Source organism: Plectrocnemia conspersa, unplaced genomic scaffold (assembly GCF_051122295.1).
Source record: "Plectrocnemia conspersa isolate PC_06_02 unplaced genomic scaffold, ASM5112229v1 ptg000013l, whole genome shotgun sequence".
Lineage (NCBI taxonomy): Eukaryota > Metazoa > Arthropoda > Insecta > Trichoptera > Polycentropodidae > Plectrocnemia > Plectrocnemia conspersa.
In genome coordinates this window covers 1,951,078-1,969,945 of record NW_028277177.1, presented here as the reverse complement: position 1 = coordinate 1,969,945, position 18,868 = coordinate 1,951,078, and the positions used below count along the sequence as shown (strand labels likewise).

Below are 18,868 nucleotides of genomic sequence, written 5' to 3'. Positions count from 1 at the left end.
AGTAAGTTTTAATTGAAATTATATGACGAATATCAGGATGAAAAGGAAGCTAATTATATGATTAAATATTACATATACATAAATTACTTTTAGCACTCCAGTATTATGAATACATACAATAACAATAACATAAATATTGTACGCGTTTCGAAATAAATTTAGATCGATATTGTACTGGCGAGCTAACAAGATTCAACGGCCAGAGAGTTCAGCGTCAAGCAGGTAAGGGACTGGAGCTAATTAAAATTCAGAAATCTGTCGCAGTGCTTTACAAAATGCATCTTTTGTGACCGATGAATTATTATTGCGCACAATAGATACAGTTTTTACATAGTATAAAAACGGAACAACGGAAACTATAATGAATCCATTCCGAAAAGGAGGAAAAGATAAACATGCCAACAATAAAGGGCATTTTTGAGGCTACGTAATTGAAGGGGTTGATAAGCGGGTGTGTGCGTGCCCAGATATTGCCTGGCATGTATTTATATTTCAGAGGCATTCAACTTCGTAATGTATAAAATGGTTTCGAAACGCGTTACTTGCAAGACCCTTCAGGAACGATATGTTATTTTACATTTTTAAACTAGCGAATTATCAATAAAATTGATAGCAATAAAAATATTATTTTAAATAAAAATACAAATTAATCTAAACTAAGGAAAACAAATAATTAAAATAAAAATAACATACTCTACCACACGATTTTACACACACACTCACACACGATCCAACCGGTTGTGCGATTTCGTTTAAATTAATAAAAAGTGTGTGTGTTTGTGACCATGACAGTTTACATTTTCTGTTGAGCGTTTCTCTCTCTGTGTGCGGATCGATATTATATAAATATAAACTTATCATATCATTATCATACACAAATTTTTATCGTTTTTCCTTTCTAGCACACTCGTACATAACTGTATCAAATAAGCGATTGGCTGAAATAATAAAGGCTCACACACCCAAAACTCGATTCCAAATAATCGCCAATATTTTACAATGTAAAAATAGAGTTAAACGCTTTATAAGCGTCGGGGATGTGTATTAATAGTTTAGATATTTCCTCTTGACCGTTTTAACGCACTCACACACGTGCGAGAACTTTATATATATTTATACACAGATACCTGCGCGCACACAACTTTATCACGATCAATGTCACATAAGAGTTGCGAGATAAATGTTTAAACAATAATAACGTATGAAAAGTGTTAGTGGATTTAAGAAACTTTCTATTTATTGTGCGAGTGCATAGTCGATATTATTAGATATGATAAAAATGTGAGGCGTTACAGGACACGCGTTAAATTTGCAGTGAGCAAATAGCAGGAAACGGCCACTTAATCGTCGTTTTGCAATCAAATCTATATTTAAAAAAACAATGCCGCTTGAAGTCGCACGAAGAATCATAAACGCGGATGAATGTAAAATAAATTAAATTTCATATTACAAAAATAATATTTAGGTTATTTAAAACAAATCCGAAAACATAATATTTGTGATTTGATTCGCAATCGATTTTCATAAGAATTAATCGATTATAAAAAAATCTACCTGATACGTTAAACTACTGATAACATTTTTTGATTGTGTGCAATTTATTAATTTTAATGAAATAAAAACGAAACCGCTTAATTAAAATTTTAATCGAGTATTCATTAATAATAAATTTTGATTATTAACTAATAAAAAAGAATGCAATAAATTTAAATAAAATAAAAATATTAAAACATTTATTTAAATATTTTAATTTTTTTAATAAAATTCGATATTTTTAACAATTATTCATACACTAACATGGCATTGCACATATTTAATCATATATTGATAGTCGGAAGTGTAAAAAATAATTTTTCAAAAAAATAAACGGCAAAAATTAGGCGAATATCATATTATTAACTAACAAATCACATCGCGGTTAAGCACAGAGTGTAAAGCTTATTTCCTCCAGTGTACTCTCACGTATCTAGCTGAACCAGTGACGACACAACACGTGCTCAACATATTGAATACTCGTCACATTTATTTTAATTTGATAAATTGATTCGCCATTGCAAATAACCTTTTATAATAATTAAACGCGTTGAAATTTGATTTAAAATAAATTAACTCCCGGGGTTAAATTTTAACAAAATGGCGTTATCAATTCAATAGATAAAGTTATATGTATTTACATAAAATATTTATATAAATTGATGTGATATATTTATTGTAGTATTTTATTTTAAAATATGTTATTTTAATATATTATATATTGTATTATATCCCTAAATTTTATAATGCATAAAATGCAGTAGGATGCATTTGATTTCGAATTGGACTAAAAAATAACCAGCCGAAAATAATACGACGTGACGCGCTTCGCGCACGTACAAAATGGGTTGTAACTAATATTAATGCCCAACGCACTTTGGCTCTTGTACAGTTCACCGAGGAGAGAGATTCCGGTTGATAACGTATAAATAATTAACTTTCGACAGTAGGAATCGGGAGGCGAAGGTGTTAAAAAAAATTAAATCGACGGATGTTGTCAGTGCAAAAAAATAACAATAATAACGGCTAATAACATAAATCGACAATAAAAACACCCGATATGTTTACGTTTGACGTTTACACGCGAGCGCCTCATATTTTCGCGAACGCAGTGTTGCCGAATGTCAAAAATGACAAAAATTTAATTTTCGGTCATGGTCGGTATAAGTCGGAATACTCATAATTAAAAAAATAAATAAATTAATATATTTAAACTTTTTTTAAACGATATTATCATTAGATCGTTACAGAATCCCTTCCACTTTCGATTGGGACGAGTGTCAGGTAGTAGAGCGGTACAGTCGGCGCAATTCGGCCATTGTCGGATACAGTTGCCGAAAAAAGAATACACACACACGCGTCTGATAAAGAAACGGCTCATTATCTGTTCATGACATTTATTCATAAACATTTCCCAATTTGCATGAAAATAAATTATAAAAATAGATCGTTTGATACGTCAATTTAGTAAGGACGCTGAAAAACATTATGACGATTTATATTTAAAATAAATAAAAAAATAATTCGTTTTCTATTGCGTTTTTATGGTTTCGAGGGTGTATCGGCAATATTAGGTTTTGAAAAAGGGGTTTTTAATTTATTTAAAATAGTACGCCACTGTTTTTAGATAAAGGAAATTGAACGCCTCGCTCGCAAGAGTTTTACACGTTCGCCGTTGATCAATAAAATATAAATATAAACACAATCGTTCGAGCGGACGATAGATTAAAAATAAACAACAATAACAACAATTCAATAATTGCGGCGTTAAAAAGTGAAATTTTTCGGATAACCTTGAGGGAAAATAGTAACGAGAACGTTCACGTATACGTAAACAAACTTGGGCGTGTGAGGCTCGAGATAATCGGCTGCGTTATCTCGATGCTCTTTTTAACGGGAATGACAAAAAATGTGCGCCTGTGTTTACCGAAATGAACAGACTCCGATCTTAGTCAGAGTCGGAGTCGACAGAAATATACCGACTCCGACTATATTCTAAATAGGTCGGATGAAAAAATATTCTCATTGGAATCATATTTGAACATATGTTTACTTGGAGATTTATACGGCCCTCGAGCCGAACTCGGCCCGCCGACTACATACGCGTACCCCAAACGACTTTTATTCAAATAAAATAGTTTTTTTTAAAATTATAGAATGATTAAAATAGGCAGAAAATTAATAACGCAATAAATTGCATATAATTATTTCTATGCTGAAAAAATTATTCGGGTGCAGATGCGCGTGCGTATTTCTATTTATAGACACTTCTGCAACATCCAAGGTCAAAGTTACGGCATGTGAGGTAAATGTACATTCACGCATTAATTACATTAATTTTAATTTGTAATTATTTGAATTACTAATAAATGCGAAATGATTACACTGGAAGATTTCCTTCCACTAATATTATAGAAACTGTGCTATTTTTTTAATCAAAATTTTCAGAAATATCGCGTGTATAATATATATTTGCTAGATAATTCAGTCAAACCATAAGCCCAGTTTTTGATCAACATCTACCGTTTAACACATGCGTAGAAAGTAAAAATTAAACAGGGCTGTGGAGTCGTTTAAAATTTTACCGACTCCGAATTTAACAATTTTGATAAGACTATTTTTTGCTAGCATATAATTGATAGCAATGAAAATAATATCAACGATTTTCAAATTATAAAAGAATCGTTAAGCATAAAAGGCCATGTCTACTTAATTCACTCTTATTGACTTATAATGATATATATATAAAAATAATTTAATAAAATTATTGGATACATTAAAATAAATAAAAATAGATAATTTAATTATTATAATTCGCAAGAAAAAAAGCTGGTTTCGTTAGTTTTATTTTGTCAGGTTGACTAAATCTAATCTTAATTTTTTAATAAAACATTTTTTTTTGTAATTAAAAAATCCATTTTTTCTAAATCTACTCGTAACTTTACAAACGTAAGCGTTAACGGTGGTAAACATAGTCAGCACCAACAAATAAGTTTTGAAATACTAGACTTAAAATAATGTTTGTAAATCAGCGACATTTATATTAATAATTATAAACTATAATTACAGCTTAAAATCAATAGATGTCACTTTACACATGGGACCTTTTTACAAAATCTTTTGAGAAAATGGATTATCAGTCCAGCGCCTTACAAGTGTATTGAGTAGAAAAAAATAAAAATGGCTCAAAAAGTATACATTTATTTGAATAAATACTATGAAGCTGATAATTTTAGTGGTACATGATGTTACAGGGTATTTATTTATAAATATGTATATTAAATCGAACTAAACATTATATATTTTAGGGTCGCAATGGGTCGAGTTTGCCATGAAACGGCTATTGAAAATAATTAAGAATTGGTAATAATGTGGAATGTAAAAAGGGTGGAGTCATTTTGTGTACGACTCCGCAGTGTAAACAATACAGATTGAGAAGCGCAGGTAGCAGGACCGCTCGCAAGGCTTATCGGAATGATGTCGCATCATCAGAAATGTGTGTGTACAAAGAAAACATTTTTGTTGTTTACCCGCGGCGAGTGGATGCTGCTGCGTCCGAAAATAGACGAAATTAGCCGTTTAATTTGACATCGTCGAATATAATTTAATAACATAAGGCGCAATTTATCGACCATATAATTATATAAAATTTAAAAATAAATATTAATCGAAAGTATAATAATCAATAGACGAGCTGTAAGTTGCGCGTCGACTGTAATCCACAAATCCAGTGCAGTCGTAAGTAATACTAATAAATATGAATTAATGCTATTCATTTATATTATACATAAGATAAAAGCGAGTTGTTTGTATCGAAACACGCGTCGCCTATTGTGTGTGACATATTGTTTTGGTTTTTGTTGTCAATTATAAAATTAGATTAAAAAGTGGCAATTACCTTGTAAGAGTCCTCCATGACGGCAGGCGTGCGTCGAAGAACGAGAACAGTATGTATTTATAAGAGCGTTTATTTAATTCGTATTTAATTTATACGTTAGCGTTAGCGTTAGCGTTAGCGCACTTTGTGTTTTGACTTTTTCATTTTAATTTGTTGGCGAAATTGCCGTTGAACTTGGTCACTCGAAGCACTATCGCGATCGAACACTGCGTCGCGATCATGACGCGACTTTATTTATTTAATTAATATTATTTTTCTTGTTTGTTTATTAATAATATTAATAAAAACAAGTGAAAGAAGGGGATTTGGGATTTTCACTTTGGGCTTTTACCGCGGTTCTTAAAATAATCGATGAAAATTATTTTCGCACAGGTATTCGGTATTCGGAATCGGTATTCGGAAATGAATCGAATCGAAAGTTGTGATTATTTACGAGCTAAGCGAGAGGACACGACTGCCGGAGCGGAGCCGGCAGCGAGTGCGGCGGCCGAGGCGCCTCTGCCGCTAGGGTTGCCAGATCGACTACCTTTCCCGGCGCGCGCTACTTTTTTATTTATTTATTTCATATTGATATCATTTCATAATCGATTACAACGGAGTAGACTAATTCATTTTTATTTTAATTATTCATCCGCGAGATTAAAAAAATCTACGAAAATTATTAGTGTTCATATGAAATTAAAACACCTGATCTTTCAGATATTTTTTTTTGTTATCAACTTATTATTAAACAATTTTCAATAATTTGCTGATTTTAATTAGTCATCCGTAAGATTAGGAAAATCTGTGATGATCGATCGTAATTAAAATTATAAATAATCACTAATTTCGACCTCCTAAACACGATGGAAATTTAAAATTATAATAATATTCTAAAATATACATATGTATATTGTTTATCTATAATCAAAATTTTTGTTTGCTCAATAATCACCGAAACACTTCTTAGGAAATCTAAGAAAAAACAGTTATTTCATTTCAGTGATAAAATACATTTTCACCGATAGATAAAGCAGGTGCTATTAAAATTATATGATTTTACCATTATCATCACATAATTTTTAAAGAAAAATAGTTGAAAAGTAAACAAAGTAAAGTAGAAAAAACGATGTGTATAAATCTCTACAAAGCGTCAAATGTCAACTGCCAAGTCTGCTTTATTTGTCACTCGGGTTGAGTCAAATCGGCACATGTGCTGCGCGCGAGTTTGTCTCGTTCAGAAGCATTAAGTGGTTAATGAATTTTCTACATAGGCATCATACTAAAATCACTGAGCAATTGTTAAATGAAGTTGCTGACTTCTCAAAAAATTTTCTAACGCGTCGTTGTTCAACATATAACGAAACATGATTGTACGGTTATGACATGTTGAGGCAAAACAAAAAAAAAATGCACGTCAAATTCAAACGAATGGTAATGTTTGTAAGTTAAAGTCAAAATTACACATTTTCATCTCTCTTAAAAGTGTGCTTTCTATAAAAAAAAAATTAATGATTTGACAGAATATTTCATAGATCCAAATATATGTTTTTTTGCCAGTATGATGCGTTTTATCTTGACTGTTAACAATCCATATTAGCGGTAATTTCAGCAACTGGTTTTAGCAACACAAAAATAAATACTACAATTATTTTAAACTATTTTTTTATTATTATTAAAGAAACATATACATTCAAAATAATAGGCAAACACAAATAACCACATTAACCCTTTAATTTAATAATATGTATAAGAAAATACGATAAATGGAAAATTTTAAAGTACAAATGTCAAAACACAAATCCTTTTTAGTATTTGACAATTCACTGACTTGCCTTACTTTTTCGTTTTCATAAAGATATCAATGTTAACTATTTACAATTATTTTTTTGTTATAATATACAAAATATATGATAGCGAAGCACGTATCTATCAAATACTCAGAGTCGTAGTTATGGATAGCCCTAAAATATCAATCGTGTTACAATCATATATTAGATTACTATTTAATCATAACTCATAAATATTGATAAACTTTTACAACGACGCCGAATTGAAAATTAATTTCCTTATTTAATTAGTTGAATATAAAAGTGAGAAATAATTCATTTTTAAATACTTCATGTAAACATTAATACATATGTATTACGGGAAAATATTTTATTTATTGTGAATATTTAAATAAATACTCAATAATAAATGATAATATACAATGAAAATACACAAGACATACATAAATTTAAAACTAACTAATAGCTTATATAAATTATTATATCAATAAAACATGCTAAACGTATTACTTATTACATTTTATTTATGTATAAATAGTTATTACAAATTAAGGATACAGAGAAATACGTGCTTAAAGATTTAATTCAACTTACTAGCTTAAAACCATATTTGAGTACCTATATAAGTAAAAATTTGCTATAGCGATGAATATATAGCGATACTATTTTAAATTTGGGAGATAAAAATGATAATATAGTATTTTATTAATAATTTGTTGAAAAATTAGTATGATTTTTCTGTTTTTACCGATTAAATACCTATAAGATTTAATTAGAATTATAGTGAAATCAACCAGATTCATGTAAGCATTTTAAAGTATTATTATACACTTAAAACTGCGCAATAAACATTACGCAGGATTGAAAAATTATTTAACCTTAAAAATTATTATTACTTCCTAAAAAAAAATAGCTTAATTTTTTGTTTTCTTCACTAGCAATAGTTAAAAACTTTATTTTAATTTCTAACTCTAAGTAATGATTAGCTCTTTATTTAGTAATCACTAATGGTACATTAATTTTAATTATTATAAACCATTTAAATCAGTATATGTTTTTATGTGTTACATATGTTACTGGTTTATAGCCAATTTAATTCAATATAATTCGTCCATATGGCCATATAATATTAAAAATTTTCATGGTTCAAATATTTTTATGTATGTAACTTCTATAGGTATTATATAATATAATAAAACGAAAAAGAAAATAAAACATTATTATTTACATATTTACAGTAAAAAAATAGTTATATTATTACTACGTAATTTTTGTTGAGAATAAATAATATCTATAAAATTACACGTTATTGCAATAAATAGATTCGCACGTGTTTCTTTTACTTCGAAGATTACTTTAGAAAATTTAAAAATGCAAAATAAATTTATTTATTTAAGTATATGTATGTACACGGCATAATAACCTAACGTAAATGTACTCTGCCAGAAAAGTGCCAATGCATATGAACAAAATACATTAATAAAATATTTACAGAAACTATTAAATTATATTCTATACTATAATAATGGTGGATCACAATTCAACAATACTAATATTAAATAGTTGTGTTTATTAGAGTTATTTAATACTTATTACAAATGCTACTTTTAAACAGTTAAAAATTATTAGATGGAATACAAAAACCATGTTACTTCAAGAAACTCAAGATTGAATATATTCCTTTTCATTAACTTGAAGTAGTCCTTTCACAAGTGCATGTACACTCGTCGATGCTACTCGAGAAAATTAAATTTGCATATGTTGTAGGGATTTTGTGGGAAATAGAAATGTATTTTTTTGGACATTTTCTATTTAAAGTGATTTGGTTATATTATTTGACAACCAGACCAGAGAAGCAAGCTCGAAGATTCTGTGCATTTGTCGATTATACAAGGCACACAATGATCACAAGCTTTTAATTGCTGTGCGTTTCGCAATAAATATATTTAGTTCTTTATAAAGAAAAATATATTAATATCAATTAAGAAAAGTGTTTCTGGCAAAATAATTATTACTACTAAAAATTAAATTGTCAACTTTTTAAAGAATCATTTTTTTTAATAATGTTTTGGTACTATTTTTAAAAGTCCAACTATCTCTAAAATATAACCGACTATTTAAAAATATTGACGTTACATATAATAACCGACATTTTATTAAATAAAATTGCTAACTCATACTAATTACAAAAATCGAAAAAAATGTGTCTACTATAAATTTGTTTTTTGCTAAATTCATAAACTAAGATTAAGTTAGTAAACAAGTTATATATTGAAATGATACTATGCTGTATTTTGTATCTGATTTGCACACTCGAGAAAAGTAAATTAGTTTATTATTTGGCGATTCACCAAATCGAACGTCACTTTATTGTACAAAAATAAATTATGAAATCTCCCGTGTTCGGACGAAAACGTTTTACATGGCAACACAGTTCTGCGTTTTTCGATTGTTTCTTTCGTTGCCGCTCCGAATTGTATGTGCGAGTAGAATAACAAGACCGAGCCGAGATTGTCTTCCATAAACAAATTATCGTTTTTATTTTCATCCGAAGGATTGACATAAATGCGAATTGATTCCATTTATAGACCGTTTAACTAACAATAATTACGCAATCATTAGCTAAACCTGATAACTATACGGGGATTATTTTAATTTTCAACTCCAATAATAGTAACTTATTCATCTAATTCTAAATATAGCTAGAACAAATTTACAATAATGTACGATATAAAACTAAATCGAATCTTAAAAATAATCGCTCCGTGATAAACGAAGCACTACAAGCGTAGTAAAATATTTGTGTATTTGTGTGTTGAAATACCTCGCGAGTGTGTCGTGTGTGTATTAACGCACACATACAACATTGTTATAAAAAAACATATACATTCACACACAACATATGTACGGTGTGTCTATTTTCGTATTCGTGTCTATATGAACCGCGATATTCATATATGTTAGTTATATTGTACTAAGGACATTATACCATTGCAGGGCTTTCGATTTGTCAAGTTTTATTTTTTTAAAACACCTTTGTCAATTCCATATGAATATTAAATTGAGGTTATGTGTATTTTAATTATGATGAATTTACATACGTGACCCAAATACGCCATTTTGTTATTCGATTACAAATTATACGCATCTTAATTGAACGTTTATTTGAGATTACGTATAATACAACTATACTGGTATAACTAGTATTTTAGATTCTATCGCTCGATTCATTATCATAATGTAAACGATAATAATACGAGGGACTCTTTTAAGGGCATAATTGAAACAATGAACGATAACTGTACATACACCATTATCGATTAGAGATTAAATATTATTATTATTTACGACAAGTTGAGAGCCTCTGTTCGTGCGGTGCACAATATTTAATCAAATGTTTATCTCGAATTAGATGTTTGATGGCAGCGTGGTCGTAGCGAAACTTATGGTTTTAAATGTTGCTTATTTATTCCCATCTAGCGACGAATCATTAAACTAATTTAACTTCATAAAGATTCATAACTTTGCTAAAAATAAAATATTTATTATTTATTTTTTAATTTTTAATATATTTTTTCTCACGGATTAAAAAAAAACGATTATGAATAATAACAATAATAATAATATACAAGAAACACGAAACAAATAATCCGATTAACATAAAACAATTTCATAGTGGAACATATGGAATTGTTTTGTTCAGCTTATGAATGAACAGTGCCGTGGCGCATGAGCATTTGACATTTCGACGAACGTCTTCCTCCCTTCAGTTTCTTCGCTTCCTATGCGCATAGCTTGGAAAATTCGTAAACTATTGAGCGAGTGTAGGGCTGTCACTAGCGTGTTACTTTTAAATTATTATTATTATAGATATTGCTTGACTATTTTGCTTTTGACGTGAATTCTTGACTTATGACATATTATATCTTTTGACGATCTCTAATTATGCCGCCACTTTCGGACGGTTATGACTGAGTTACCGATCGTTCACACTATTACGCAAGCTTGTCGATTTTATTGTTTTTGACAAGAATTATAAGAAAGTATTTTTGTGTTTTATTCAATAAAATACGCAAAAAATCCAAAATCTTAGTTTGAATGAACATAAGTATTTCATATAAAACATTGAAAAGCTTAGGAAAGATTTTGATACCATATTAAAAACTTGTTTTTTATTTAATTTTGGCACTGAATTAACTATACATAATTAAACTTATAATACGTTTTATGCAAATTTCAGTTTTTAAACAAATACACAGAATGAAATTATTACGAAAGACGGTGTAAAAATACGTATTCCGAATTGATTATATAGCTCAATATAAAAATTAATGTGAAGTACCTACTTATTCATTTTTATCTTGTCAGTTACGCTTATCAGATATATGTACACACATAGATATCTTGACATCTATTATATTATATAAATATGTTTTGATATTCAAGCAATTAATTATACGCCATGATTTATTATCTATTTATTTTTATTATATTTAGAAAAGAATAGTAGAAAGAGTAGACTTGTACCGATGATCATAAATAACGCTCGTCAAATAGCGTAAATGCTTTGAAGAGTTACTTTATATTAAATGAAAATTCTCAAACAGAGACCGGACATTTTGTTAAAACTAAAATGCTCTATTAGACGTTATAAACTTGCTGGAGAATAATCAAGAATAATCAGAACTCGCTGTTATAAGAATATGTAACTGATCATGTACAGTAGCGGCTCTCAAATCATAATGACTATGAAGTTGTGAGTGGTTAATTAACCCCTAATGTCCAAGGTTTTATAACATTCTTTCGCATAACATTCATTCTAACTTTCGGATGAAGGAACAAGAGTACACAAGTATTGATACAACGTTGTCATAATATTGATGTAGATGTTTACTTATGCTTCATCGTATTTAAAATGCCGTTTGATAAATTCTTATATAAAAGGAAGATAAACATATTAAAATATAGTTATTGCGAAATTATACTGACAGAAAAATGTGTCAGATTCATAAGCGAACCATCAAAATACAACGTGGAGTGAGACAAGGTTGCATTTTATCCTCTATGCTTTTTAACATCTATTCAAAAACTATAGTTTTGACGAAGAAATCAAAATAAATTAATCTGCGTTAAGCTGATGATATGGTACTCATAACATATACTCAAAAGGGTTTGCAAATACTCATTAATAACACTTTAGAAGAAGATTATGATCACACACTAGATAAAATACCGGATCGAGAAAACTAGGACAAAATTTACACGAATGTAGATGAGACGTATCTCGCTTACTACTCCATAGTTTTTGTCTTTACTTGGATATTACACTATGTTTCAAAAATATGATAGCTATTATTACAAATATATAAGAGTGTTGCTCAAAGGATATTCAAACCGAATTTTGGTCAATAATAAAAGTAATCTAGCGTTCATACTATGAATCTTAAAATAATACTACAAATTTAATAAGGAACATATAAACCGAATTTTGACCAATAGGAAAGCCCAAAAAACAATTATTCCTTCTCAGAAGTCAAAAATCTACGCTAAAAGCAATAAAATCGTGCCGACGTTTGACGTGAATTTTTGACTTCTGAGAAATGTTTCTTGACGTAGTGTATATTCAATGATGCATATTTTGATGTTTCTGGGTGCGTAATGACGACAATCCAACTTATTTTCAACAAATTTTCAGTTATAGGCTGTATTACCACAAAGCTGTGATTGTTTCCATTGTTTTTCAGCGATAGCGCTGGAGAACGCGCTCCTTACACAAGTATGTTCTCGGCGATAGCTACGAGGAGATGTAACAGTTAATGTAAAATCTTTTTGGTGTGTCACAACTACAATTTATTTTACAAAACATTTGTACTTATAATATAAAGACCGTGAAACTCTTATTTTATTCTATAATATTAATATCACAAACATTACTAACATTTTGTGATAACCCTGTTCGCGGATTTCCGCCCCCTCGTCACCGCGCCCCTGTTTTCCACCGGCCGGTTTCGCACCATACTTTCCCAGCTTCCCGCACACCACAGAGCGTTTCCACCATTGTGACGCTATTTTTGGCCATAACAACAATTTCACCCAAAATCGTACGTGAAAAATATTCAATTAGTACATATTCCATTGTGAACTTTAACCGACGATTATAAAGCGGGTCGCGCGCGTTTCGCACTTCCGCACCTACACGCGCGCAGATAGCCCGAAATCGATCTTGTTATCATAATTTTATCAAGTTCAAGTTTATTTTTAATCCATTAAAGGAAAGACTCGAAAGCTTTTATAGGTGAAAAGTGTTTATTATGCACGCGAAACACCTTCTATGGTTAATAATTCAATTATCGATACAAATATGACGTTCCGTATGTTATTTATTTACATTGAAATCTAATTAAAATTCTAACATAAAAAAAAACATTATAAAATAAATATTATTTCAAATATATATGTTTTTATTTATTGTGACAATTCTCAGAAATGTACACAAATATAAAAGCTCTAAAAAGAGGCGCGGTTCAAAAGATCAATGCAACGACGCGTTGGTCCATTTTATAATAATATTAGTACAGTTTACAATTTAAATTGGTAGAACGTTATTATTAAATTGCATACGAAGAGTTATTCAATTAGGTTGGCGCGAGATCGTCGTCTCGTATCCCGCGGAGGATGCTCTTGAAATTTTCATTTGATAAATTATTGCACCTTAGCTCTGTGGAAATTTGATCCAATTACGTCATAGCGTGCGTGGGTGGCTTAACGATAATGGCTCTACATGTGCGAAATCGATAAATTGATTCGAGCAATTAGATAGGCTATTTTAGAGCGAACCTTGTGGTTTAAAAATAGCGAGAATTTATAATTATTAATTTATTATTTAATACCAAATTAAAAAAAAAACATTTTATTTGTAAAATATAATAAGGTTTTTAATAGCTAATTATATTATAATTAAAATTTAAGTTAATACATTCATTGATTTTTAATATTCATTGGTAATAATTAAATGGTTAGTTGGTTTTTAATAAATTTAATAAAATTGTTTATTAATAATTAATATGTGATTTTTGTATGAAAACATTTTAAATTCCATTTGTAAGAAGCCATTTATAATGCCATTTAAATTTCATTTCTAACAACGCATATTAGTTTTCAATTAAAATAAAAAAAAATACATTTGTCCAAAATATGACTAATAATTAGAGCTAAAAGCATAAAATTTAATATAAAAAAAATATTTTAATGATTACTGACCATTTTTATTATAACTATTGGGTGTTTAGTTATATTACTGGCAAAAATAATTCAGGCCATAGGTACATAGTATATACATATATTATATATATGTATATATACTATGCATGTATATGTATATGTATGTATTAGACTAATATTCATATATTTAAAAAAATACATTTGTATTGCTTTAAAATGTCTACAATATATAGCAAGTGAAAAACATGTTAAATGCATTTTTCTAAAGCAATTTATTTTTCATGTGTTAATATTTTTACCATAAATACCTATGTGTTGCCATTTGACTTTATATGAGAAAAAATGTTGTTCCGTCTATGAATCTGTGTGAGTTATGAAGTTATTCATTTTTTTTGTTAAAAGTATGATGGGTTACTCGAAAATGATCTATTATATACATAGTAAATTATTGAAGACCACAAGTTAAGAAGAACATATTAACTTGCATTAAATTTGTTGTCCTTTTTCAAATAAGCTAAATGTATGACAAAAACATTATTTTTGAAGATATGATAAATATCTATATGGTTAAGTCATGTATGTCATCTATAAAAATATTGTTTTCTTTATATAATTAAATATTGTATTTTCAATAAAAGTATTGTTTAAGTGTTTTTACTTATCATTAAACAGATGACATTACAAAATGATTCAACTGTAATTTTGAAATTAACTACAGTTTTCATGTCAAAGGTCAAAGAATATATGAAATAACTATTCTAAAACTTTGTATTTTTGCTATAAATTATATATATATATACATAAGAATAAGGATCAATTTGAAATTTGTTTAAATATCACAGAACTATTATTTACTTTATTTTTAGATTGGAATTTTTTATGTTAATAATTTTAATATAAAAATTAAATTCTAATCTAATTCAATTTAATGTGCTTGTGATATTTTTATTTCTTAATCATTAAAATTGCGTTAAATTATTTTTGGTAATTTTTTTAAAAGTAATATTTGAAAAAGTTAAAATTTTAACACAGTCTCTTCGACTATTATCAAGAGACCCAAAACCACCTTCAGCCTAAATATGTTTTCATATACATGGGATATAAAGGTTTTTGTGGCCATGATAAGTGGCATAAAAACTTTTTTGAAGAATTAATCCTATAAATATATCGGCTAAGTTCTTTAGCTAGCTTGATCCATCATTTTGGTTTAAAATGGCAGCTATTAATAAAAATCTTAAAAAAATGTACAGTTGATTAAAACTTTTATTTTTTTGGATCATGTATCTGAAATTTAATTTAAGACTGTCGTAGTCTTAATTAGATTTCCATAAAACTTTTTTAAAAAATTGAAATTATAAATATTTTGGTTTAGTTTTTTAAAAATATAAAAAATTTGTTAATTTGTTAAAAAAATCATAAAAAAAAAATAAAAAGATTAAAAATATTCTACGATAGAAATGGAAACAAAATAAAAAAATCTTTTTTACACACATTTATTTTACAGAAATTTACCTAATTCTTGCAGTCTTTGATGGATGGAATATTTTTACGTTGAAATTAATTCATCGGTAAATGAAAAATAGATTAAGGTTAAATGCTGTATTGTAAAATTCTTTAATATGCTCTGATCTGAAGGTTATTAAGGTTTTTATACTATTTCGTTAAAATTAAACATTGGGCCATGCGTTAATGTAGAAATTTAAAAAAGAATGAATAATAAAAAGGTAATCAATGCAAAATAATATTAACAACATTTTTTCAGCATTGATAAAATATTAACTAAGCAGTATTTAGAATTCATTATAAAGTATTTTATATTTAATCAGGTTCTGACAAAATTATTTCCCTCCTGAATCATTACTTTGATTGAATCCATATCTTGAAATTATCTTTGTATTTTTAAACTCTATGAGCTATATTTAGCCAACTATTAGATACTTTTTAATACTATACTTTAACAATAAAGATCAGCACACTATTTAACCGTGAGATTAGGTAAACCTAGGAAAACTTATAATGTGACGATTAATCAAAATTAAAATTATTAAGATTGGTCACCAACTTCACAACTGATCTATTGTGCTTGTATATACATAACTATTCTACCAAGTTGAAATATTTAAATTATGAGAAATTTGTAATGATAATCTGTTTCATTAAGTGTAATGAACAATATTACAACGGCTGAAACTTCTTCTATCCGTATCACAACTTTTTAGGTTGCTTTACTTTATTTTTACGTAGCTCGATACTCGGCTAGTATAAAATGTTGTAAAATCATCTTTAGTTTGAAAACATTATATTTTTATTTCAGTATTGAAAAACAAACATGGCATCCAACGAAAAGACTCGAATGCCACGGTCCCCTTCCCACGAATCTGTAACAACCGATCTTTCATTACTATCCGTATCATCACTTTCGGTCGACACTAGAGGAAGGCATTTAACGTGCAAGGTAAATTTATCTCTATTAATTATGTGAATTATGTTATTAAAACATATTTTCTTTTATTTTAGACACCAACAGAACTTTTGTATAGAGGTCCAAGTCCAAATCCAGAAGTTAAAATGCACAAGTAATTAAATTAATTTATTAATCCTGTGTTTTGAAAATGAGTAACACTAAAAATCTTATATAGGAGACCGGGTGATGTACCACTGCCAGAAGAAGGCTCAGAGATATTAAGGAATTGCGCCATATTATGTTCAGCTTTGGGTTTGAGAAGATCTTTGAGTACGGGTGATGTTCCGCACGCTTTATCACCTCCTCCGGGACCTAGATGGTAAATGTCTGACACGAATAGTGTTGAACAATTAAGATTTAATAATATATATTACCTTTTTGTACAACAGTAGTGCAGGTTCAGAAGCTCGGTTAAGTTGGGCCGGCGGTGGATGGTTAGGAGCTGCATCGCGATCTTGTAGTACTTGGGTAGCGGTCGGAGATTCGAGATTACCTTCGCCTCATCGCCCTGCAGCCCCGGCGCCTCCTCCTCCTGCAGATTTGCTGCAAGCGCTAAACAATAAGGTAAAATATAGTCTACTTTTAAATGTTTAATTGTTTAAATGTAATAGTGTTGATTGTGTTCTGATTTTTGCAATGAGCAGAATCGAAACATATTTTTCCATAATGTTACTCCATTTTAAGTTAACTTTAATGCTACCGTATGCAGAAAATACATTAGTTTTAGATTATATACATATAGAGGGCGTTACCATATAACAAAAAACATCTAAAATAGATTTGTTTAAAGAATTGAAGTGGAGGAAAACTAAATCCCCATACATTTATATCTTTTAAAGCAGGGTTTATTCACTAAAAATGAATACTGAAAGTAATTTAGTGACTTGGTTGGAATTTGGGCTCTCAATACCTGATCATATTTCTGAGCTTGTTTTTATTAGGTCAGTAATTTTGTTTGATTTTAGTCAGTAGTTTTAATAAATGGTCTGTTTTTGAACGGTCAGTGATAATTGAAGGGTGTGTTTTTGAATAAAATGTTTCAAAATATTATGATGAGGTTCTATTTTTATTTCAGACAAGACAAGTTTACATCAGAAGAAGATTGATGACTACATATAGAGCGTTGGAGCGTATGTCTCATAGCGAATTCAATCTGGATCAATTGGACGTGAGATTAAACTCATCGAAATCTAAATACTTTAATGTGATTAACACTAATATATGTGATTTTTTAAGGTTTCAAGAAATTTTGGATATTGGCCGGGGCCACGCGAGCTATCACTGAGGGACATAGAGCGCGAGCGGAGTAGACCGTTGACCAAATACGAGCGCAACATGATGATCTTTGATTGGTTGCACACTTTGGACGAAACAGCTCCTTGCGAGCCGGTCAATTAACCGTCGGAGAGGACAATTTTTAATAGTAATAAATTTGGTCAGGCTTGCCATGGAAAAAAAAAATGTGATTTAATAAGTCTTTCAGCCATCGGTGATTTAGATAGCACTACAAAACGTCCTTTACATGCTAACTTATAAGACGGTTTTGCTCAATCTATTTCTTATTAACTATGCGTACGAGTAGCTCAGGACTGGACTTGCCTATTCTATGTTTATAATTTAAGTTATAGAATCATTTTAGACTAATTTATGTTGTGTTTTTGTGGTATGGGCATTTCTGATTCTGAGCAACTCGTATAAAGGAGCTCAATGTGCATATGAACCTAGAAAAATTAGTGTCGGTTAAAGAAACTTGTTTTGAAGAATGCATTGCGGATTAGTGAGGAGCGCAAATAAATTAGAAAGATTGCTTATAAATAATGGTCGGTGACAATATAAGGTTAATTTTTTTATTAACAATTTCATCAGTGGTTTGTGAACTCGATGACTATGGTCGAAGAATTACGACTAATATAGTAAATATTTATATAGAAGGCAAATGTTATTCACAAGAATTTATAAAGACAATAAATAGTAACGTTTTAT

At 29.1% G+C, this 18,868-nt stretch overlaps 2 protein-coding genes and 1 long non-coding RNA gene across 4 annotated transcripts in view; 1 reads left to right on the top strand and 2 right to left on the bottom strand.

Moving 5' to 3' along the window:
- Positions 1–5,913, bottom strand: part of LOC148226956 (uncharacterized) — a 63,997-nt gene extending 58,084 nt beyond the window's left edge. The window contains exon 1 of the mRNA XM_088202250.1: positions 5,432–5,913. Coding sequence (XP_088058376.1) covers positions 5,432–5,449 — 18 coding nt within the window. The 5' untranslated portion in view covers positions 5,450–5,913. The remainder of the gene's footprint in view (positions 1–5,431) is intronic.
- LOC148226954 (uncharacterized) lies at positions 4,957–18,346 on the top strand. 2 transcript variants are annotated; one of them, XM_088202253.1, is made up of 7 exons: positions 4,957–5,271; positions 16,736–16,876; positions 16,939–16,997; positions 17,061–17,204; positions 17,275–17,449; positions 17,961–18,053; positions 18,122–18,346. In XM_088202253.1, the coding sequence occupies exons 2-7, from the start codon at positions 16,751–16,753 to the stop codon at positions 18,281–18,283; spliced, it is 759 nt and encodes a 252-aa protein (XP_088058379.1). In that variant the 5' UTR covers positions 4,957–5,271; positions 16,736–16,750; the 3' UTR covers positions 18,284–18,346. The 2 variants fall into 2 exon arrangements, with proteins under 2 accessions (XP_088058379.1, XP_088058378.1); XM_088202252.1 differs by lacking the exon at positions 4,957–5,271 and adding an exon at positions 13,153–13,301.
- Positions 16,999–17,394, bottom strand: LOC148226955 (uncharacterized). The gene is made up of 2 exons (XR_015811982.1): positions 17,260–17,394; positions 16,999–17,197 (listed from the first exon to the last, which is right to left on the bottom strand). It is a non-coding gene; the product is annotated as an uncharacterized LOC148226955 (long non-coding RNA).
- Positions 18,347–18,868: the final 522 nt, after the last annotated feature.